The 24287-nt window shown below is 47.5% G+C and overlaps 1 protein-coding gene across 1 annotated transcript in view; it reads left to right on the top strand.

Annotated features, from left to right (window-relative positions):
- The window catches only part of PATJ (PATJ crumbs cell polarity complex component), a gene marked incomplete at its 5' end in the record, with an annotated part of 135218 nt that extends 111327 nt beyond the window's left edge, over positions 1-23891 (top strand). The window contains 11 exons of the mRNA XM_084211323.1: positions 3896-3979; positions 5989-6182; positions 7922-8069; positions 9133-9219; positions 12316-12433; positions 13845-13885; positions 14131-14253; positions 15324-15428; positions 18735-18838; positions 20316-20439; positions 22529-23891. Coding sequence (XP_084067449.1) covers positions 3896-3979; positions 5989-6182; positions 7922-8069; positions 9133-9219; positions 12316-12433; positions 13845-13885; positions 14131-14253; positions 15324-15428; positions 18735-18838; positions 20316-20439; positions 22529-22675 — 1275 coding nt within the window. The 3' untranslated portion in view covers positions 22676-23891. The remainder of the gene's footprint in view (positions 1-3895; positions 3980-5988; positions 6183-7921; positions 8070-9132; positions 9220-12315; positions 12434-13844; positions 13886-14130; positions 14254-15323; positions 15429-18734; positions 18839-20315; positions 20440-22528) is intronic.
- Between the last annotated feature and the right edge of the window lie 396 nt (positions 23892-24287).

Raw genomic sequence — 24287 nt, 5'->3', positions numbered from 1 at the left:
TCTCCCTGGGAGTTCAGGGTTCTTCCCCTCCTCACATGAAGGGCAATGCAGTGCAGACCATGCTGTGCACGTGGTGCCAGCTTGATTTTCCAGAGGTGGGTGCTAATTTCTGTCAGGCACCTTGCCCTCACTGTTTGTTGTTCACTCTGCACCAGCTCTTTGCTCTTGGAGGTGTTGACCAAGAGGCTCCATGAGCTTCTCCTGCTTCTCTGCCTTCACTTCCACAGCCAAACCCTCATTTTCTCCCTCCTGTGCCTTCCCTCTGCCCCACAGCTGTGTGATATTCTCAGTCACAGCAATGCTCTGCCTGTCCCACAGCTCCAGCCTGAACCCTAATAAATACCTTCTCTTTGGTGACCATTTCTGCTTCTTACCAGGTTTGGGGCCCATCATACCCCAGCCAGCTGTGCTTTTGCAATGTTTGGGAAATATTTGCAATGTTTCTGGCTTGCAGGTGATTTTTTGGCCAGGCAGTGCTGTGTCAGTGCATTCAGTTCGTTTCCTTGGGCTTGCAGGCTCTTCAGCACCAACATTTTTGAGCCCAGCACGGTAATCTCAGCAGCAGCAGGGAAATTCCCTTCACATCTGTCTTTTTTCAGTGTTTTTGTGGTTGGGCTCAGTTTACACCTGCCAGGGTGGACTTTGTTTAGCATGGAGAAGCACAGTTTGCATGGCCCAGCTCGTATCCCGCATCCCTCCATCCTGGGCGAGAGCTGCTCAGCTCTGCATTAATTCCCCATTTGTGTAATGCTCCCAGACTGGGCTCTGTCAAAATATACAAAGATTAAAGCCCCAGTTTGTTGAATGGATTTGTAAACTTTATGAAGTATGTGCTTTCAGCAGCTGGGTATCTTTTTTTAAACAAGTGTGTTCTTGATATGGGAGTGTTTTTGTTTCCCCTCCTGCACGAAGAGTTTTTGTGGCTCTGCCAAGCTCCACCATGGAGAGCCATAATCTGTATGGAACTGGTGGTGAAAGGAGGTGGGGAGGGATGGGGAAATCTGTCCAGAGCCACCATGAATTCACAGCCTCTAGCTGAACACTGACACCACTTTCTCTTCATCCCTCTTGATTGATTGATTTTGAGCTCTGTAGGCTTTGATATCAAGCACACATTTAATTTGAACAGGAGCTGCAGATGTCCAGAAACCAAAAGCCATCCTTTAAATAAATGTATTGTTTCAGTCACTATAGATTCTGGGTGTTTTTCTGAGGGACTGAGAGGGGTGTTCCAGCTTCAGTCCATGCCTGTTGATAGAGTCATTACAGCTTGGTTGGATGGCTGCAGTATGACATCTCATCACTGCATAAACTCCTTTAAAATATTGATATGATTAAAAATGTTCACTAGCATCAGTAGTTGGGTTTTAGTGATTTGTCATGGATGATCAAAACTAACAGAGACTTATCCAGATCCCACTAGATCCAGTGGGAGAAAAATTACTTCTGGGTTAAGTACTTTGAGCTGATCCCAGGAGTATCAGAGGAAAGAGATGTTTGCCATGCTTCATAAGCTAAGGAAAACTAAAACTGACATTTATGCCTATGGACTATTTAGAAATCTTTACAGTGCATCATGAACACGTTGCTCTGTTCTGTTTTTAATTGATTTGATAAGCCTGGTTCAGCTACACTACTTTAAAAAGAAAAAAAAAAACCTGCTTAAGAAAAACAGTGTTTTGGCAGATCAGCGAGATGTTTCCTTCTGCAGGGTAGGCACAGAGCGAGCAGGAATGTACCTTTTCATGCCATGTGTATTTTTAGTCCTGGGTCTGGCTTCTCACACATGCAGGAACCACAGGGTAGCACTGAAGTGTTGCCTTTTCAAACAGATGATGCAGATTATCCGAGCTGATAACACTCGGTGGTTCCTGGGTCTGAGCCTTCGGTATGTGCAGTTTTACATTCAATAAAGCAGCGCTGGGAAAAGCTGCTCACTCCAGGTTGGTGGATGTTTTAAAAGCAACCACAGATGGAAAACAAACTTGGAGAAATGTGATTGAAAGGTCCTTGCTCAGAGGTTGGGAAATATGAGATTCAGTGCAGTCTGAAAAGGTTTGATTTGCCCGTCCTGTGTACGTGCCCGGTGTGCTACTCCATGGTCACAGTGCCAGTTTTCTACCAGACCTCCTGTCCTGGTGTGTCCCAGGTGAATGATGTGCCTTCACAAGCTGGTCAATATTCTGTGTTCTCTCATTGGCCACTTCTCCCAGGCTAAAGCCTCTTGCACTGCTTTGGAGTAACACCATCATTTGTAAAACAAAGGTGGAAAACAGCTCAACCCCAAACCAACCAGCCAAAACCCCACAACAACCAAAACCCCACCACAGGGAGAAGATGGACGTGCCTGTGTTGCTCTATTCTGTTAGTATTGGTTGCTTCAATTACTGCAAAAAAACCCTGCAGTTGCCAGGAGGGTGTGTATATATCTGTGTTTTATTTTAATTTTTTAATCAAACCACTCTTTTGATTTCCTTAATTACTTGGTGCACAGCTCGTAGTGTTTCCCCTTCCTTTCTGCAGATTGAAATCTCTTTTTCCCCCCATCTGGAACTCTTGTATCAGCTGTAATCCATTTGTGTTTGCACTCCCCCAGGCTTTTTTCAGGGCCTGGTGTCCATGGATCAGAGGGAACCTGTGGCAGAGCTGCTGTGCTCCAGCAAGTCCCCATCGTTAAATAAGCTGGGAATGGAGGGGAACTGTGCTCTCAGTGTTGTGGTCTGAGCATTACCTGAAGGACATTGGAGTTTTGTTTTGTTTTTTGTTTCTGTGCTGGGAAAGGATCACGGGGCAGCAAGGGGTGAATTGGTGATGAGAGATGTACCCAGGGGTGTTCTCCAAACTTGGAGAGCTCCAAACTTCTCCCACCCAGCAGCAATTCCCTGCCCTTGCCCCATCCCACAGCGGGGTCCCCATGCTCCAACCTCCCCAGCTTTTCCTGGGAGCTCTGTGGGAAAGCTCCTCTTTGGCCTCTACCTGTTGGTGAGGGTTCTGCAGGGGGTATTTGAGCTTGGGTCATCCAGAACCTACGTGTGGAATTAAAAATCACCACGTGTTTGCCCAGAGCCAGCCCTGGAGGCTCAGCTCTGAGGCTGAGGGTTTGCTGCTGCTGAGGAGAGGAGCAGGTCTGGCACACAAAAAGGAGCATCCCATCCTGCTAGCTGAAGCCCTGTAACAGGATGCTCACCTTTATTTTTTATTTTTTTAAAGAAAAAGAAAAGGAAAAAAAAAAAGAAACAAACAAACCAGAACAATGCAAAGGGAAAGCAGCAGCAAGAGAACAGTATGTTCTTTGTAATGCTTTTTCTTTGGGGACATCTATTGCTGGCAGTAAGATTAAATCACTGAAACCTTCCCTGAAGCTACATCTGCCACTGCCTACATTTTCCAACCTCAGTAATAAACTAACATTTGCCATTGTTCCTTTCTTCTGGATTTCATTTCTTACAGATTTAACCAGTGCTATTTACCACAAGGCATTCAGCTCTTGCTTAAAGCCGAGGTCTATGCCAAGTCCCTAAAAATATTCATAGCTCCAAAGAATCTGGTTTTAAATAATATCATTAAAAGTAGACTATATTAATACTACAGTTCACACTGAGTTCATGTGCTGCTGATGCCAATGCATAAAAATGATGGAAGAAGCTCTAGACAAGACTGCCCTGAAGTGGGGAACAAAATCCTTTGTACCTTTATACCAGGTTTTGATTACAGGAGTCACTTTCTTATCCCAAAATACTGAAAATTTGAAAAATCTGTGTTACAGTCTTGCTTCTCCTGACTTGGAGTGCTGTGTTTTTGACTGTGGAGCTGGTGGGGAGTGTGGGGTGGGTCCTGGTGGCCAGTTTGGGGCTGTTTGGGCAGCAGGGTTCATGCCTCTGCCTTCTTCCCACAGGATGCCATAGTGATCCATGAAGTTTATGAAGAAGGGGCAGCAGCCCGAGATGGCAGACTGTGGGCTGGTGATCAGATTCTGGAGGTAAGTGGCATTCTCTGTGCCTGTGTTTGGTTGTGGAGACTTGTATTCAGTTCAGCAGAGGTCCCTTGCAGGTTGAACAGGTTCCATTCTCAAGGCTTCCCTTCTGTCGCTAAGAACGTCCTGAAAAATTCATATTTCCTTATATATTCATATAAACTGAAGGTACAAATTGAGAATACATTAAATTTAATTGAGCAAGGCACTTCTTGAATTACATAGTTCAGCTGTCATGTCCAATAGCTTGGTATTATTCATCTCTTTAATCTTTCATTCCGAGGCCTGCGCTTCCAGCACCACTCCCGCATCTCTGCTCTGCCTGAAATCCAAATATTGAGCTGGGATAACGTGGGGTGAGCAGGAGAAGGTGGCTGTAGCATCCCTGTCAGTATCCCTGCCAGTATCCCTGTGAGCATCCCCCCACAGCATCCCTGTCAGCATCCCTCCCAGCATCCCTGTGAGCATCTTTCCCTGCATCCCTCCCAGCTCCCCCAGGCCACAACTTCACACAGCTGGGGAATGGCTGCTGGGAATAAATGTGCTGTTTTTCCCCCAGACAAGCAGGGAAAAGGTGGAGGGAAAGGGTTAAGAGAGAAGTGTTGGTCTGCAAATGAAACTTGTGTCAGGCAGGGGTTCAGCGCAGCTGCTTTGCAGCTCTGCTGTCAGCTCAGGACAAATTCCCAGCATGGCCATTAAGGCCTCGGTGTGTAGGGTTAGGAAAATAGCAAGGGGTACTTGGGGAGTTGTCTTTACAGCTCTTGCACTGCAAATATTTTTGTTAGCATTGAGGCCGAATGTTGTTTTGGTTTTATAAATAACGGGGTATTAACAGAGCACAGTAATTAGGGGGTAAGAATGGAGCAGGTTAATTAATTCTTCTCTGGCCAAACAGGAAAGTGCTAATGTTTGTGAGCCATAATATTGTTATTATTTCAGCTTTTAAAAGCTGTATTAATCAAAAAGATGGCTGAATTCGTTTCAGATTAGTGTGATAAAGCACATGTTGATGCCTGTGCCCAGGAAAGAATATCAATGCGCTTATAAATAAATGTGTGCAGAGTTGGAGCAAAAGAATATAGAGAATAAAGATTAGCCTTAGTTATCTTAATGTAAAATTAGATGTGACTGGGGTTTTGCATATCTAGAAATTCTGAGAAATATTTTCATAGCCTAAAAACTTATGGAAGTACATTAACATTTGTGGTTATTCTGGTGCAGTTCATGCTGCTTCCTAAAGAGACTTCAGAAATGTCTAAGTATTGATATGTTTTGGTATGAAGAAATAAAAGATGATTTAGTTGACAGAATATTGGCAAACACCTTAAAGGGCACTTGTGGATCAGGCTTGGCAAAATCAGGTTAAGTTTCACGTTCCAGTAGGGTTTTTTTTAATGGAACATTTAAGCAGAACTTCTTGTTCTGTCTGACATTACTAAAATGCTGAAACCTCCTCAGGTTTTGGCAAGAGAAGTGTGGCTGGCTGCTCCAGCAGCGGTCTGGTGTGCCATCTATTGGGAAAAAAGGAAAATCACTACTGAGCCATCCTGCCTGGGATTCTCTGGGGCCATTTATTTGCTGGGATTCTCTGTGGTCGTTTATTTGCTGGTGTTTCTGATTCCCTCTGTCTTCATCTTGATGATGTTACAGAGCTGGGGGAGAAGGAATCTGAGTACTGAGATACACAGGGAGCTCAGAGGAGCATGTCCGACTTTGTGTAGCTGGAGAAAGAAGCATTGCTTGGGGTTCCAAAGGCTTGAGGTTAAAAAGAAGGGAAGAACACCCAAAACTTCCAATCCAAATGTTCTGATTGCTGGGATTTGCTGCAGGCAGAGGCACAAAGCTCCGAGCTCACGCTCCACAGGAAACCCAGGATCTCCATCTGGGAATGGGAACTCTCAATTAGAGCACCAAGGGGTGTCAAATTGACAAATGTGGGCTGTCACCCAGGGGCAGGGTGTGATGAAAAGATCATTCATCCGTGTCACTGGGAAAGCAAACGCCGATGATTGCAGGTGAACGGGATCGATCTGCGCAGCGCCAGCCACGAGGAAGCCATCACTGCGCTCCGGCAGACACCCCAGAAGGTGCAGCTGGTGGTTTACAGGAATGAGGCACACTACAAGGATGAGGAAAACTTGGAGATTTTCTCTGTGGATATCCAAAAGAAAACGGGCAGAGGGCTGGGGCTCAGCATAGCTGGGAAACGGTAAGAGTGTCTCTGCTCTGACGGCGCTTCCAGTGGGGAATGTTTGGGATTTTGATGTGTGAACAACTGTAGCCAATAAATGGAATGTGAAATAAAGGGGGAGCTCCAATAAGGAGCAGAATTTTACATGTAAATGTCTCCCAGGACGGAATGGGGCCGTGGTTCTGGCTCCTGTGTCAGAACAGAGCTGAGAAGTGGAGGCTGTTGCTGCCCAGGGGAGCTCCAGGCACGGAGAGGGAATCCCGTGCAGAACTGGGGGCTCACTCTCCTGTGGCATCAGGGTAGCTGTGTCTCAGGGCTCAGCAGGCCCTCACCATGGCTTTTCTGCTTTCTGATCTGGGAGATAAACCTACCCTACCTCTTTGCAGAAGGATTTGTGCGTTAGATGGAGCTCCTGCTCGGTTCAAAGGGACCGAGGCCAGTGGAGGGGGAGAGGCTGAGTTGGACCCAGCCCTGAGCAGTTCAGGGGCTGTGCCACACTGCAGAGAGCAGTTTGCAGAGCAGAGCCTGAGATACAGAACCCCTGAGACTGGAAAAGCCCTCCAAGGTCATCCAGCCCTACCTGGGACCGATGTCACCCGCCCAGAGCTCTGAGTGCCACCTCCAGTCCTTCCTTCCCTGGACACCTGCAGGGATGGGGACTCCAAAGCTCCCTGGCAGCCCCTGCCAATGTCTGACCACCCTTTGCATGAATTCTTCCTGATATCCAGCCCAAACCTCCCCTGAGGCCGTGTCCTCTTGTCCTGTCCTGGCTCCACCCTGGTGTCAGGGAGCTGAGGAGAGGAATACCGTGGGAAGTAACAGCAGCCTAATAAAATGTGTCTTTTTCCTGATACACCTCTAAACCACTGCTGTTAGATCACTCAAACCAGAGCACTGATAGTTTTAATCTTCCTTTGCTAAAAGAGATTTATGGCATGACACTGGTTCAGTGCTGGAGTTGCCATCCTGCATTGCCAAAAATAATTTACTTTTGCAATTACGAAGCACCGTGTCACTATCCTGGCTGCCCATGGTCAGTGGAGTTTCTGCAGCAGTTTTTGGGGGGCAGTGGTTAACCCAGGTGTTGTGAGCAGATTGTGGGGTGGGTAATTAATTTAGATTTTGTAAATTACCCTGCAGATGGTAATCACAGTCTCCAGCCCTCCTCCCTTTGCTTCTGTGCTGAACTTCCTGTGCTGCTCCTGAATCCTTCAGGGTGGGGATCCCCTCCTTAGAAGGAGCCCAGTTGCTGCAGTTTGTTAAATGATATCCAGGTATAATCCAGGGTGGGAAGTCTTGTGAAGGATAAAAAAAATGCCAGATCTTGGCATTGCAGCTGGCACCAGCTCACACCACAGAACCATTTAGGGTGGAAAAACCCACCAAGACCACGGAGTCCAACCTTTAACCTGACCCTGCCAGGTCCACCACTGCCCCACGTCCCATCAGGAGAGAGTTTAACTCCATTACACACCAAACCTCAGGCTTCTATTCATAGAAATGGTGTTTTCCATAAATCTTTATGTATCCTACTGTCAGAACTAGCAGTTCAAGGGGAAAGACAGCATTAAATATTAGCAAAACATGCTTGTGGTTTTAAAACTCATCGATTTTTTTACCCAGCTGAATGGGGTGTAAAACTGGTTCTTCCTCTGCTCACAGGTTTCTTTTCATGTCTCTTAAATGCAAGTAATCTAAATTGGTCTCCCAAAGAATATTGGATTGTGTAATTAGCCATATGCTTCTTGCATTGTTAGAAATGGAAGTGGAGTGTTTATCTCTGACATTGTTAAAGGAGGAGCTGCAGACCTAGATGGAAGATTAATTCAAGGAGATCAGATTTTGTCTGTAAATGGGGAGGATATGAGAAATGCCTCACAAGAGACTGTTGCCACTATACTTAAGGTGAGTACAGAATACATTCTGAGATGTTGAATTGCAGTTACTGACACTGTGCAAGGTAATTATCCTGAAGTGCTATTTACCATACACAGGACAGCTCCAGCTGATTACTGAGACAAGAATTTCATTTGAAATAACTGGGAGCTTCATTTAAAGTCACTTCTCTGTGTATTTCTAGGAATTGGATGATATGAAGCAGGAACACAAAGGCACATTTAGTATTTAGGCATTTGTTTGAAAATGCAATTGTGTGTCTCGTGTGTTAGAGACACTTGGAAACGGGAGAGGTGACACAAACCAGAGCTGAAATAAATCTTTGGCTTTGCTGTCCTGACCTGCAGGGATAAAATGACAGCTTAAATCTGTTCCTGCACAGCTTCCCATCCTCCAGGAGTGATTTCACCCTGAAATTCTGGGAGAAGCTGCCTTTTTCCACAGCTGGTTGGGCTGGGGGAGAGGGCAGGGGTGGGATGGCCACGAGGGCCATCAGGGGATGCTGAAGACCCATTTCTATTCCCAGCTGCATCTGCTCCCAGGGCTGGTCCCCTGCCATCCCCAGCACTGTTTCTGCACATGATTTCTTTCATTCTTCAGGGGAAAGGATAATGATTTCCTTGCTTTTTCCATTCAGGGCTGGTGCCTTGCCAAAAGTTTACCTGTTTAAGAATTGGGAGCCAGTGGTGCAAGGCTGTTTTGTTCAGTTGGATCCATATGGGTTAAATTCACCCTTTTCTGCAGCATGCTGCCTCTGAAGGGTTTTTCAAATGTCTGCTAAAGAGTTTGGGGCTTTTTGTTTCTTTTTCCTGAGTAAATGGGCCATCAGTTTGCAAGGAGGGGGGGATTCATACTAAATTCAGCAACCAGGAGGAACCTTCAGGACAAGCCTAAATCCACTTTTTGTATTGTCTAAATACAAATGTTCATGTTTTGAACATTCCTTGTGGCTTTCTTCACGGACTTGTGGTGCTGAATATAAACATAATTCTCTCCAGGAGAGCATGAAATATTATATGTCTACTTAAATTGTACATTGTGGGTTGTTTTTTGTTGTGTTTTTTTTCCTAAGTGTGCCCAAGGCCTGGTGCATCTTGAGCTTGGGAGATTGAGAGCTGGGTCATGGCTGTCATCAAGGAAAACATCCCAAAACAGTCAGGTTAGTGACAAATTCCTCTGTTTAAACTGGAGCTGTGAGGGGCAGAGCACGGGGATGGTGCACAGATGTGCACATGGAGCTCATCCTTCCTCATCCTTCCACTGCTGAGGGTGGGGAACAAAATGTTTTATTCCCATAATTTCCAGTGCTGAGCTGCAGCTGAAATGCTGATGGAGCAGAAGAGCTGGTTAATGCATTTGTTGTTGAATGAGTGTCTTCCCAAGGCACACCAAAAATCTGTAATCTCTTTCTCAAGTGATGATGCCCAGAAAATTTTGGTTTGAAGACTTGCAAAAACTGCCTGGATGTATTTTGTGCAGCTGTTTTGTCCATCCAAACGAGCTCATGGAACCAAACTGCATCTCTGCCTATCTTCCAGCAGAACCACAGGACAGCTGCTTTCCTCTCCAAGAAAACACAGAGCAATTTCCTGCTTCACTCACCTTCTACCTGAAGCGAGGACAACAATTCATTTTTCAGTCACAGCAGGGCCTTTCCTCTCTCCCTGTGCCCCCCCAGTCTGCTCAGACACCAATTCCTGGGCAGAGAAACAAGGCACAGTGACTTGGAAAACTTCTTCTTGATGGGTTTTCCTTCTGAAAATCAACTGCTTTGCCATTCTGTTGGAGGTGCCAAGGTCTCTGAAAGAGGGGAGCACAGCAGGGTGAGGCTGGGGGGGCTTTGGCCCCTTTCTGCCATGGGGAAGCTGCACATGAGGGGATCCAGCACTGCTAAAAGAAGGGTTTGTTTTTTGGAAGCAGGGAGGAGGAGCTGTAGGAGGCTCAGGGGAGATGTGAGTTAAAGCAGGAATGTTTTTAAGGAGGTCTGTAAGGGGTCTGTCCATGAACAGCCCTAAAAAGGTGCCAAAATTATCACGGCATGGTGTGATTTCTGCAGTGGCCCTGGCTGGCAGGAGGTGCTGAGGTGCCAGGAAGGGCTAAAGCCATGTGGGAGCAGCTGGGCTAAGCCCAGCTTTAAAAATGCTGGCTTTGGAGAAACATCTGCAGTGCATGGAGCAGGCAAGGAGAGCTGAAGCAACAGAGGAAAACTGCACTGATTGCATTAAGTCAGCAGTCAGGTGTTACATTTTGTGTCAGCCATTGTATTAACATGAAGCCTTAGCAAGAGCAAGGAAATCAAAAAGTGGCAGCTAAAAATTACCCACCTGGTTTTACCATGTAAAGCTCAAGCTGAAAGGGAAGCAAAATGCCATCATATCTGATATGAGTCTAGGTAAAAATTCAGATCCCATGACATCATCTCCCTTTTTTTGTAGCATAGGAGGCTTTTGCAGGCACCTGGTAAATCCTGCCTTTCTTTTAACACAAGAAATCCTAATCTCCTTGATGCAGAGTCGTTTGAGAGCCTTCATCTCCCTGCTCTGAAGTTGGTGATTTTGAAAACTGAATAAATGTTTCTCACCAAAACCCTTCCAAGAGCTATAAAAATTTTGGCAGATGATGCAGCAAACCAGCTTGAGTGATTTGCACAACTGCAAGCACTGCTTTGGAAGGTGCTGGCCAAGAGCATCCAGACCTTTTGTCCTCACTTGGCTTTCTTCTGGGCCCACTGCATCCCTTGAGCAGTGGAAATCAAAGCAGGGGTTTCTTTCACATGCATTGCAAATGTTGTTAACTGGGCCATGAACTGGCACCCAGGGGTGGGAACTGTGCTGTGCTGGTGTTTGTCAGACAGCTGCACACTGGCCAGTGGGATGAATGTGTCAGAGTCACCAGCTGATGAGTTTGGGGGAAGAAATCTCTGCTGGGCTGGACAAGGATGGAGCAGATCTTTGTTTTGGACAAGGCAGCCCAGATGGAAGGGTCTGGCCCTTGGTGGAACCTGTTCAGATGCACTTCCTAAATTGATGGTTGGATTTCCTTGGGGGGCAGAGCCTGAAGATGATGCCTCAGGGTTTGGCTTTTCTATTTCCAGACTCTGGGCTGCTTCAGTGTGTGGGTCTGGGCTTCACATCAGGGCATGCTGAGCTCTCTGCACAGAGCAGGAGACAAAACAATTCCTGCTCCAGCTGGGCACCAAGGACAAATGATCCCAATCTAAGCCCAGGAGCACAAACCCCGTGGGCTGGAGAGAGAAAAACAAGCAGGGTGGGACTGCAGGGGCTGAAGCTGGATGGGACAATGAACTGCAAGGTGCAAATGGAGCAGAACTGATCCCAGGGAGAGACCCCGTGCCCGGCCGGGCATTTTGGGGCCATTTTGGTTCATCTTGGGTGCAGCCCTGGCTGGGCTCTGGTGCTGCCCCAGGTGGGTGCATGGAGGAGATCCTTTGGATAAATCCCTGCTTTATTCTGGAGCTCTGCCCAGCCTCTGCTCTGGGGCAGCCTGCACAAGGCATCAGAGAGAAAAGCCAGAAAAGGGGAGAGGAAAAAGGAGAGAAATGGAAAGGGCAGCAGGAGTGAGCTTCTCCCTTTGGAGGCTCTCTCTGTGTCATCTCCCATGTTCTTCTGGAAATGAGAGGAGATTCTTGGGCAGATAGAAGGAGCAGGGGCAATTGCAGTGCATTCAGCTAAAACAGCAAAGATTCCTGCCAGGTGACAGGATGGGTGTCCCTGTAACCCCCCTCATGTGAGAGCAGCTGTGTGTCCCCCTGGGTGCTCGTGCATGCAGGGGCACCACAGGGAAGGTGCCCATCATTTCCTCTTCTCCTGAGGTGTGGAGACACCCTGGGAGCAGCTGAGGGAGGGGAGCACTGTCTGAAGCTGAGCTGAGCAATACATAAATGTGTAACGAGGGTGTGTAGTAGTGTGAGCAGCACCACAGTCACTGAGGTTGGAAAACCCCTTTGAGACCATCAAATCCAACCATTCCCCAGCACTGCCAAGCCCACCACTAACCCCTGTCCCTAGTGCCACGTCCACACATCTGTTACATCCCTCCAGGGGTGGTGACCTCACCTCCACAGGGAGATTTTGGTCAGTTCCCCCTCCCAGAGGGGTTTGCACTTGCGTGGCCAATGTGGCATTTCTAGCGTGGCTGGCACAGAGCACAGCTGCTCCCATCTGTCACAAGGTCTGGTTTAAAGTTCACTTTTGGGTTTGACTCATGGGTTTTTGTTCTTTATTTTTACCCTCAGGCGAGCCAGCAGAGTGTCCACAGCCACTTTCACCCCGCGCTCGCTCCCGTCCTCTCCACCCTGCAGAACTTTGTCAGCACAAAAAGATCCTCAGCAGACACATCCCAGAGAAGCTCAGGTACAAGCTGGGCAGCTGTCAGAACAGCTGAGTGGGATTTGCTTTGTACCCTGCTGCTTTGAAAGCCAAAATGAGCACTCAAATCTGGCTCTCCTGCCCAGCCCCCCCGAGGATGCCCCACGGATGTTTCTAGCACTTCCCAGAAGATGACATTATTTTTATGTCTGTTGGAGGAGGAGTGGCCCCCCTGTTTTAAGTGCAGAATTCCTGTGCCCTGCTGTTCCCCTTGTCAGAGCCTTAGCACAGGCATGGCTCTCACATCAGGAATGGTTTTCTCAGGGAATAAAGCTGCCACCACTTCATTTATATCTTTGCTGTTCTTGAGTGCATGAAGGGCTGTTTTGTAATGAGGAAGTCACAACGCCCAGTTTGCAGTTTGCAGGTTTAGAGAGTGTTAAAAATCCATGACCTGCAGCAGCCTGGGGAGAGTTGCTCCAGGATTTGGGAATCTTTGCTCACATCTGACCGTGGGCAGGAGGAGAAGACATTTCTTCTGCTGGTCTGCAGGAGCCTGGTGGCTTTTGGGGTCCCCAGTGCCACAAAGCTCAGCTGTCCTGGTCCTCCTGCCCAGGCACACCTGCATGGAGGTGGGGAATCGTGGAATTTCAGAGGAGATTTATTCTGCCAGCCTTCCAGTTTCATTAGAGCTGATACAAATAGGGGTGGGTGTAGCAGAGCTCAGGACCTGACTACACCATCAGCGTGTTGGGCTGAAAAAGTTGCAGCTTGAACTGAACTCTGAAGTCTCTCTTTGCCTTTTTCCTTTACTTTCCATTCTCCTCTCCTCTCATCCCCCTTTCCCCCTTCTCTTTTCCCTGTTCCTTTTTTCCTCTTCCCCTTTTCCTTTCCCTCTCACTTTTATTACTTTGCCCTTTTCCTTCCCCTCATCCTTATTCCCTTCCCTTTTTCTTTCCCCTTTTCTTCCCCTTTTCCCTCCCCTTTCCCAGTATTTTGAGTACTTTTCCACACCCTTTTACTGGATACACACCAGCCTGACTTCCTGCCTGTCCATTATTTACCAACAAAGGGGAAGAGGAGATCCCTGGAACTGCACCATTCCCAGAGCCCTTTGTGCAAGGACGCTGTGATTTAGGAATAATAATCCAATCTTTAATTGAGTGAAGGCACAATAGGGCTGTTCTCCAGGCTGGCAGAGTGCTGCAGTTCCACAGATTGTGCCTGGGCTACAATGGGAGTCATGGTGACACCGGGAGGGATTGCAGCACATTCATCCTTCCTCCTCCTCCTCCTCCTCACGTGGGCAGCACTGCCTGCCTTGGCACAGGAAGCCTCCACTCCTGCCTGGTGATAACTCTGCCTAGGCAGCAAGGGACTGTTGTCACCTGACAGTGTTATCTCTTAATTATATTATCTCTTAATTACAGAAGCTAATTGTTTGTTTCTTTATTAGGAGGAGCCGATATGGGCCCGAGGACTGTGGAGATAACAAGGGTCAGTGAGTTGTTTCCTACCCATTCACAAAGCCAGCTCCTTCTGCTGGAATTGTTCATTTTTGCAGCATTTCTCTCGAGTCAGGCTGCATGATTTGTGCATGGATGTGTGCCTGTGCTGGGTGAGGAGATGTGTGTGTCAGACCCATTTTCTGCAGTGCCACCACTCAAAGCAGTCAGTTACTGCCATGCCCTGCACTCTGCCAGCTGCCCCTGCTGCAGATGTGTTTTTTTGCTGTGTTCCAGGGCCCATATGATGCCCTGGGTGTCAGCATAGCAGGAGGGAAGGGCAGTCCCCTGGGAGACATTCCCATCTTCATCGCCATGATCCAGGCCAGCGGAGTGGCTGCTCGCACACAGAGGCTCAGAGTGAGTACAGGGGCCCTGGTATTGCCTAATAGTTCCTAATATTAGGAAATATTAGGCCCCTAATATTTCTTGTTTCATCTCCCATGTGTCTCTTGAAGCCTCAAGCACTTCTGCATCTGCTGTTACTGATGGTCTCTCACAGACTGCTCTGCCTCAATTCTTATAAAAGAAAACAACAACAATAAAAAACCACCCCAAAACCCAAACCTGCCCTTCTCTTCCCATCTTGGCATTGCTGCCCATATTGGGAAAGTGATGCTAAGAGAAAGAGCCCAAATGCATTTGTAGTGGTCATGGGATGTCTGTGTTCATCCAGACCCAGACAGGGCAGCAGAGGCCCCTGGAAGCCACAGGTATTTTGGGAACTCCATTTGGGCATCGTGTAGAGCTCCAGCCAGCAGGAACTCAGAAATGAGTTGTTTGGTCTTAAATAAACAGCAAAATGAGGCACTTGTGTCAGACCCACAGCACGTGTGGGTTTCCAGCCACGGGCATGGTGAACATTCCAGTTTTTGAGAGAGTCTCAAGGAATTATGAGGACTGAAAAGAATTTATTATGCAGATCCACGTGCTTTGGCCCATGAGATTCATTAGGACACGCTGCTACACTCCTGCCTTGTCTCTGATGGAATTAAACAATGGCAGGGTCGAGATCATTTTTGTGTGTAGAAAGAAGAAATCATCCAGGTTAATTGGATTAATATCAGGAGTTCTTTCTCTCCCATACAGCATTCAGCACGTGCTTACAAGGTCTGGGAGAATATGAACTTGTCTGCACATTCAGACACAAAGGAATCCTTTCTGGATGGGAGGACAGCAGAGAAAATCTCCCTCCCTCTCTGCTTGCAAATAGAAAGAGCAAAATACAACCCATCTTTGTTTTCTCTGATCATATTGTTAGTGTTAAAAAAAGAATGGGAAATGATCACTGGCAGTGCAGAATCCTCACAAAAGGGATCCTGCAAAGGAGAAGCATGACTGTGCAGTGCCAAGTTCACGAGGAATTTTAAGCATTCTTAATTTTAATTTTCCCTAATGCTGGTAATTTTCCATTGCTGTTGTACTTTCAGGTTGGAGATCGGATTGTCAGCATTAATGGGCAACCTTTGGATGGGCTGTCTCATGCAGATGCAGTTAATCTACTAAAGAATGCTTATGGGAGCATTATCCTGCAGGTATGGTGATAAATTGAACATGCAGCTGCAGCAGGGTAGATAAATGGCATTCAGGAAGGGAAAATAAAAAAAAAAAACCAACAAAAAAAACCCTGAGCATCCCTGGCATAAGGAATCACAGAATTGCAGGGTGCTTTGCTGGTGGGAATTACACAGAAGGAGAGCAAGAAATCATTTCCATTCAAAAATTCTTTATTGCCATTCACACAGGCTGTGAGCGTGGCTCTATGAAAGCATAACAAAGGGAACAAAATAACTTGTTGCCACACGTGATAAATCAACAAGCCTCCAAGTTGTGGGTTTGTTGTTTTTGTTTTAATTGGAAGTTAACTAGGAACAAGAAAATGTGTGTGTGCTTGTGATGTAATGAGACACAGACCCACAGGGTGGTTTCCTTGTCCTTGAAAGAAATTCTAGCAGAATTTAGGAAAAATGATGGCATCATCACTGAGACAGAGCTGATTGTTCATCAGGTGAAGGATGGAAACAGTGAAGAGAGGAAACAGAGCTGTCACTGCTGTGTTTCTCTGGTAGCTGAAAGGGACATCTTCTGCCACATTCCTTCTGATTGCTGCCTGCCACTCTGTTGATCCATAGTTTATTTTTATGCTTACACAAAGAAATGGGGAAAATACTTGCCAGTTGGAATTCAAAATTCTCCTCGTTTGCAGAATGATTGCAACAATTGGAAAACAGGCTTAAGGTACCACTAAAATCTACTCTTAACTCTCTTTATCATCACAGCATTTTGGATTGGAACTCATCCTGAGGGACTTCTGCAAGCTTCTTTCTTGTATTATGACACAGATGTGACTATAAAAAAACAGGGGTGGGGGGGGAAGAAAAAAGAGGCAATGAAACGATAATAAACTTAGTTTGAGACTTGCTCATTCTTTGTTTTGTCTGCCCATGAACTGCTGACCCAGTAAGTGATGAGCCAGTTCCAGAGCAGATGGTGTTTTGTGTAGTTCCATTGAAGTCAGAGGAAACACACAGATTCACACCAGCTGAGGATTCTCTGTTAAATTATAGTTATCATATTGTTACTAACGTGGAGTAATTTCACTTTTCATGTCAACAGTGTTCCCTGAATAGAAAATGAAAGCTTGCTGCAGAACCCAAAATTGCTCCTCTTGAAAGCTGTAATACAGCTCAATATTGCACCTCATGATGGATTTAAAAATATTCCTGATGGGGCACTCTGGCACTGGGTCACTCACACAAACAAAGAGCTTCTTCTAGAAATGCCACTGGGTCAAAGAGCTCCTTCTGGAAGTGCCTTTGGGTCTGTCACTTGTCTGTTTTTCTTCTTCTGAGCGTTCTGTCTCATTAAAATGAGCTTGATGCTGTTCACAGATGATAGGGGTTTATTGGGATAGAACAGAGGCTGTTTCCCTCCATCAAAAATCTGCTTTGGGAAGGTGGGGTGTCGCATTTTAACACCTGGAGTGGTGTCAAAGCCTGGTGGTGCTTCCCTTCCCCACCAAGCACAGGAACCTCTCCACCACCAAATGCTCTTTTTTAACCAAAACACTGCAGAAGGAGCAGCCCTATCTCTGTGATCATCATCAGCAACTCTGTTTATTATCAGGGTGGACCACGTCGTGGCAGGCTGCTCTGAGAGGGCAGATAATTGTGTGCAGTGGGGTGGAAAGGCTCATTGTGGCAACGTCCTGGGAAGGAGTTTGCAAATGCTGTTTGCAAATGGGAGATTAAGGTCTCAGGGGAACAATCATCCCTCTCAGCTGTTTTGATGCCTTGGTTTAATTTAATTTCTTTTCTGCAGGTGTAGTAATGAGATAAGGGGGAGCTTTTTTACAAGGTTGTTGAACTCTGATGTGTTCTTGCTGCCAGCTGAAGATTTTTGAATATAGATTTGGTTTTACCCTCGTTTTATCGAGCAACAACAACAAAAAAAAACATGACAAATCCTGGCTGGAATTCCTTACTCTGATGCCACAGGAAGGGAGCCTTGCTGGGGTCTGTTCTCATCTGCTGGACCCCCTTCCTTTGGGGCATCCTGCAACCTGAGTCCTGGGATGCAGAATTGGCATGGAAACCTCCTGGCTCCATCACCCTCTTGGCTCCAGAAGGTTGGGGAAGAGGGAAATATTGCTATGGAAGAATTGTGAGCACTCATTTCAAGCAGATTTATAGAACAAATTTCTTACTTTGAAAAGGGAAGTTTTCCTTAAAGCCAAGTTCACAGCAACGAGTGGAAGAAGTACCTGCTGACTTTGATAAAATAGGGCCATAGCTGGAGGAAATATTGGAATTGTGCTTCCTGGCTGTTCTTCACTGTGTCTGAGCTGAACTCCCGTGCTGCAGTAAATGTCAGGCAGAGAAGAATATCTCCTCAGAGGGAGATGGAGTTAGGGGATAACCACAGCGTGGACTTGCTGGGAAATTGATGTCCTTTCAGCTGTGAATCCTTCAAATCCAAACCACTTTGTGGTGGTTTCTATGAAAATTTTCCAGGGAAAAAAAAAAGTAAATAAATTATCAGCATCAATGAATTAAAAATTAAGTTAATGCTGGGGCCCTCACTACTCTCACAGAAGGAATTCCTGCCCAATCTCCCATCCAGCCCTGCCCTCTGGCACTGGAAGCCATTCCCTGTGTCTGTCCCTCCATCCTTGTCCCCAGTCCCTCTCCAGCTCTCCTGGAGCCCCTTCAGGCCCTGCCAGGGGCTCTGAGCTCTCCTTGGAGCCTTCTCCAGGTGAACCCCCCCAGCTCTCCCAGCCTAGAGAAGGAAACTTTTCCATGAAAACCTTTTCCATGGAAAGGTGCTCCAGCCCTCAGAGCATCATTCAGGGTGTTTTCAGAATAATGGAGGGCCCAGAATTGGGAAGTTGAACAATCCAGTTTGTTTTCAGGCTGAAAACTCAGAGAAGTCAAAACCAAGGATTAATTTGTCCCCTACTCATCAAGCAAACCAGTCTGAGGCATTTCAGGGGTTTTGCCCAGTGGTCCCTTGGATCTTGGTGTTCTCTTAAAGCTTGTGAAGGTTTCTTTCAACACCAATCCTGGACCCCTTGTGCTGGCTCCCTTTCCTTGGAAAAGCAGCCTTTTTCTCTGGATTGCCCAGAAAGACTCTGCCCAGAGCCCAGGTGATGGTCTTGTGAGGGCAGGAGAAGCTTCAGAGCAAAATTTGCATTGAGCCCTCAGAAAAGTGGCTGCTCTTAACCTGAGAGTGTGGAACCAGTGGAGATTTAAGAGAGTAGGACTTGGTTTAAAAGCTAGCTTGGGGAAAAAAGCCAGCAGCTGGTTTTCCAACCTGCATTTCTGTGCATCCCTCTTGCCCAGGTGGTGGCAGACACCAACATCAGTGCCATTGCCAGCCAGCTGGAGAGCATGTCCACGGGCTGCAGCCTCAGCCTGCCCTCCGAGCATCCCTCCGAGGATCCTGAGTGAGTTCCTGCTCTCCTGCAGAGCTGGGGGGGTCCTGGGCTGGGAAAGGGGTGCAGGGAGGGCTCTCCCACTGCTTCCCTCTCTGCTTTTCCATCACCTTTAAAATGAAAGCTCTGTGACCTTCCCCAGGCTGATGGTGGGTTCCTGTCTGTCTTCGCCTGCTGACAGAAATTGCTCGAGTCAATAAGCACAAAATGTGTTTCCAAGCACTATTTCTGGGGGTTCCTCAAGGAAAAAGGATCCCTTTTCTTCCCTAATGTTGTGCTGACATGGTATTTCTGCCCTTGTCCATCGGCTTCATCTGGAAGGAGTTCTGGTCATAGCAATTTGAAATAATTTGGTATTGGCAGACTGATGCCAGAGGGGTTAAAGGCACCTCACAAAACATGTCCCAGGACCGTGTCTTTTCAATCTTTATCACTTTATGAGTCAAAAAAAGCCAATTAAAATCATTCCTGCTTGCAGCACTTGTGTGTGGTAATGGAGGTTGGAGGTCCAGCCCTGCCTTGCATCATTCTCCATCGTGTGCTTTTCTCACTGTAGCATTCCAGTTTCCACTTTGAAATTAATTTATTCTCCATTTCAGCTCATCATTTTCATTATGTGCTCCATTTTCATTCTGTGGTTCATTCTATTTATTTTGAGAAGTTGCTGCCCTTCCTCAGGAGGGTTGAGTGTAAAAGTTGGGCTCTTTGTGCTGCATTCTGTGGTCTTAAAATGTGAGATTCTGGTTTTGTTGCTGCTCCCAAAGGAGAACTGCTTGCTTTACAAAAGGATTTGAATTCTTTTTTCATATCAAAGCAGCAGGGAAATTTGGAGGTGAAAATGTGAAGCAGAATTAGGTAAATCCTAAACAATGCATAGACATTACTCAGCTTGGGCTGCACTTTTAGAGAGGTGGAAGATGCCACATGGATTCCATGGAATTGTTGAGGTTGGAAAAGCCCTGTCACATCATCGAGTCCAACTGCCAAGGCCACCACTGACCCATGTCCCCAAGTGCCACATCCACACAGGGCTGGGCACTCCCCCACTGCCCTGGGCAGCTGTGCCAGTGCCTGACCACCCTCTGTCCACAGCAGTTCTCTCTACACGTGTAGAAATTGCTAATTTCAAATTTGAGATGGATAAATTCATATGAGTGGTCTAAATTCCACCAAAAAAAAAAAAATCTTTCTTTGCTCAGTGTGGGCAGAGAAAAACCCCTGAAGAGTTCAGGCTCCAGCTCATGAGCCCTGGAGTTAAGAGCACAGGCACGTGGGTATCATGGAATACTTTAAAATAATTTTTGAGCTGGAGCACACGGAGCAGCCTTTGAAGCCTGGGCTTTGCAGGAATGTTCCAGTGCAAGGGTCATGGTTTGTGACTGTGTGAAAAAAACCTCATGGCAGATAAATGTCTGTGTGAGTGTTCCTTCTGCATCAAGTCCCCAGAGACAGACACTGCTTATCTAAGTGATATTTATTGTGTTTTCAGAGCACCTCAACATAAGATTATTACTTTGGAGAAAGGCTCTGATGGACTGGGATTTAGTATTGTAGGGGGGTATGGAAGTCCCCATGGAGACCTGCCCATTTATGTCAAGACTATATTTGCCAAGGTATCTTTTATTTTTTGCTTTCTTCCCCTTTTTTTTCTGTATTATCTTTAAAAATAAACCTAATATTTGGCTTGGTTAATATATTATGTAGCAAAAAAGCAAAATGTACTGTCTGAGTAGGTTGCTGTGAGTTAGTGGACCCAGAAAACATAGCTGGCTTCTCAGTTTATATTTCATATTTCTGATGGCTGAAACAAGACACTTTGTCTCAGCAAAATTGCTCTGTGTACTTGGGAACCTTGGGTTTGTACATTAAAATATTTATAAGGCAGTTCTCTATCTGTAAATCTCCAAGAGATTTCCAGGAGGTATTGAAGGCATCCTTTTCCCCCCACTGTGCAGGAGTGAGGAAATTGCAGAGATGCTGTATCCTGATGAAAAACAGGAATTAGCCCATCTCTGATCCCAGCCCTGAGTGTCTGGGGGGATTGGGGGTCCCTTCCAGGTACAGAGAATAATACAGTATATTGTAGGAGGGAGATGTGCCCCTTTTCCCACCCATCCTCTCCTAAAAATGAGCCAGCAAGGCTTGTCAGGCATGGCCCCACGAGGGGAGCTGTGGAAATGGAAGGGGAGGGAAGAAAAGCAGTGGGAATTAGGGATACTTGCCATAAAATAATTGTGAAGTCTGCCACATGCAGCTGCTTGCCCTGTGCCTGCTTGGTGTACTCGTGGCAGGGCAGGTGGTGTAGCTGAGAAAACTTGGAAGGTAAAGTAGCACATCTCCTGCTCCTGCTCTTCTAGGGCTCAGACCACAAACATCTGGTATTTTTACAATTTGAAATGATTAAAATATTGTGCCTTTTAACTGGTGCTTAGGGCTCCAAGTTTCTAGATGTGAGCATGACTGAGAAATCCTGAATGGAACCTGAAGTTCCTGCAGGTGGGGCAGAAAGAGACACTGTGAGCCAGCCTCTGGGCAGGCAGGGCTTGGGATTTGGGTAACAGAGCTTCCCTGAGATGTCTGGAGGAGAGGAGCCGTTTCTGAAGCTCTCTGGAAGCTTCCAGGACTGTCACAGAACGTTTTAGGTTGTTAGAACCCTCTGAGATCACCGAGTCCAGCCATGCCCCCAGCACTGCCCACCAGTGTCCCCGGTGCCACATCCACACGGCTTTTAAACCCCTCCAAGGATGGGGACTCCACTGGGCACTCTGCTCCAGTGCTTGGCACCTTTTGGTGACCAAAATGATCCCAAGGTTCACCCTAAACCCCCCGAGGCCATTTCTTCATCTCTGCTGGGGCTGGGGGCAGTGCCCATGCTGGTTCCTTTTCCCTCCCCACTTTCTCAGCCATGAGGCACGGAGTACAATTAAATGCTGCTTTAACAAGGCTCTCCATGACCATAAAATCCAGAACCAGTCTCTCCCTGGGCCTTTCTCCAGGGAAGGGCCAGCTCTGTCTCACCCTGCCAGGGTGGGCAGCGAGGGCGGCACTTGGTGGGGGGGGGGGGGGAGCTCAGCGCTGCCATTTCTCCTGCCCTGAGGGATTCCCAGAGCTCCATCCCCCATTTCTCCTGCCCTGAGGGATTCCCAGAGCTCCATCCCCCATTTCCCTTGGCCCTGAGGCATTCCCAGAGCTCCATCCCCCATTTCTCCTGCCCTGAGGCATTCCCAGAGCTCCATCCCCCCATTTCTCCTGCCCTGAGGGATTCCCAGACCTCCATCCCCCCATTTCTCCTGCCCTGAGGCATTCCCAGAGCTCCATCCCCCATTCCTCCTGCCCTGAGGGATTCCCAGAGCTCCATCCCCCATTTCCCCTGCCCTGAGGCATTCCCAGAGTTCCATCCCCCATTTCTCCTGCCCTGAGGTATTCCCATACCTCCATCCCCCATTTCTCCTGTCCTGAGGCATTCCCAGAGCTCCATCCCCCATTTCCCCTGCCTTGAGGGATTCCCAGAGCTCCATCCCCCATTTCTCCTGCCCTGAGGGATTCCCAGAGCTCCATCCCTCATTTCTCCTGCCCTGAGGGATTCCCAGAGCCCATCCCCCATTTCTCCTGCCCTGGGGGCATTCCCAGAGCTCCATCCCCCGCTCCAGGCCGCATTCCAGGCCGCAGGAGCCGGGCCCGATTCCCGGTTTGCCGTTGCAGGGCGCGGCGGCCGACGACGGACGGCTGAAGCGCGGGGACCAGATCGTGGCCGTCAACGGGGAGGCCCTGGAAGGCGTCACCCACGACCAGGCCGTGGCCATCCTGAAGCGGCAGAGGGGCACGGTGACGCTGACAGTGCTGTCCTGAGGGAACCGAGCCCCTGCCGGCCTCAGCAGAGCTGCCAGACCCTGCCCAGCCCCGCAGAGCCCGAGCCCAGCGCCCACTCCAGCTTCATCCAGCCTCCCGCCACTCCTCGGCCTTTCTCCTCACCCTCCACGACTTCTGGTGGCTTCAGAGGTTTCCCCGGACAAGTCTGAATTCAGGAATTTCAAAGGACAGGGCTGTTGTGCTTTATTTGACGCCTGGGTTTGTCCCCCGCTGCTCTGAACCCCCCCGGAATCGATTTGCGCCCAAAAGAGAATTTCAGATCGTCGGCCGATCTCATCTGAGGGGCAGAAATAAATGCAGAGTGACTCGTCATCTCACTCGTGATTTACTTATGCTAATTGTTCTTTCAAGTATGCCAGAAAACATTAGCAATGTAATTAAATTACCGCTGTTCCAAATGATGAAATATCAAATTCTCCTCTGGGAAATTATTTGTGCTCGGCACAGTAAGTCTGATAGTCAAATGTGAACTTCTCATGTTTATCTCTTTGGGTAGGTCTGTGGAAGTTAGTCAGAGGTAATTACTGTGATGTGTCAATTTGCAGCCTTTAGCATGAAAAATAAACGAGGGGAGAGGGAAATTTATTTTTTTAGGTTTTTAAAATGTTTGAGCCTTTTCAGATATTTAGGCAGCATGAACAACAACAGCGTAGCTGATTCTATTCTAATTCTATTTTTTAAGAAGAAATGTGCTGATATATGCTAGGCATGTCGCATACAAAGCCTGTTGTTGTCGTGCCAAGCTGCAGCATAATTGTTCCTCCTGAAACTTTCATGAAGACAAAAAGTTTGCTTTGGGAATGTGATCCTGTAATTCTGGGAGTGCTGGTGAGCAGTCCCTCCAGCTCGATGGAGTTCATCCTAACCACCAAAGTGATGTTCATTTCCAAGAGTCTCCCCAGGATCAGGTAGTGCAGGAAGGGCTTTCCTGGATCCTGGAGGATGCTCCTCTCTGGGGGCTGCCAGAGCCAATTTTGGGTAACGCCAGGCACCAGCAGGCAGGGCTGGATGATCTCCCACAGCCAGGTGCAGCAGTTTGGGATGAGGTTCCTCAGCTCCCTCCAGCTCAGTTGAATCCCCCAGCCAGTTTTTTTAGGGTCTGGAGCCTTCCCAAGGCTGGTCCCACTCTGGAGGTGGGTGCAGGAGCGTTCAGCCAAAAGTTCCCAACCCCATTGCACGTCCCAGCCATCAAGCAGTGATGATGTGAGGGTGGCCTTGGTGGTTGAGCAGATGAATTTGGCAGGCAGGTTCCTGGCAGTGCAAGGCACTGGGGGTTAATCTTCCTATCCAGAGGAGCAGGAGGGGGTTTGGAGGAAGCAGCCCAGTCTGATTTGGAGCTATCTTGGCATAATTCATAATGGTGATGTAGCTGGGAGAAATGAAAGGAGGTGGGGTCAGAATTGGCTGCTCATTTGATGTGAAAAATTCCAGTAATTAAATGGAAAGAAGGTTGCAAATCTGCAGTGTAATACCTGAGCAGTGCAGGGAGGTGTTAAAGGTACAGCTGTTCTGTGTAATTGAGTGGAATTTTCCCCATTCTACATACAGGAACCAGTCCTGAAGCGAGGGGAACTACATTGAGACAGGAATG

The sequence above is a fragment of the Fringilla coelebs genome (genome assembly GCF_963513975.1).
Source record: "Fringilla coelebs genome assembly, chromosome: 9".
Lineage (NCBI taxonomy): Eukaryota > Metazoa > Chordata > Aves > Passeriformes > Fringillidae > Fringilla > Fringilla coelebs.
Note: the sequence above shows the minus strand (reverse complement) of the source record. Positions and strands in the feature narration are given on the sequence as shown.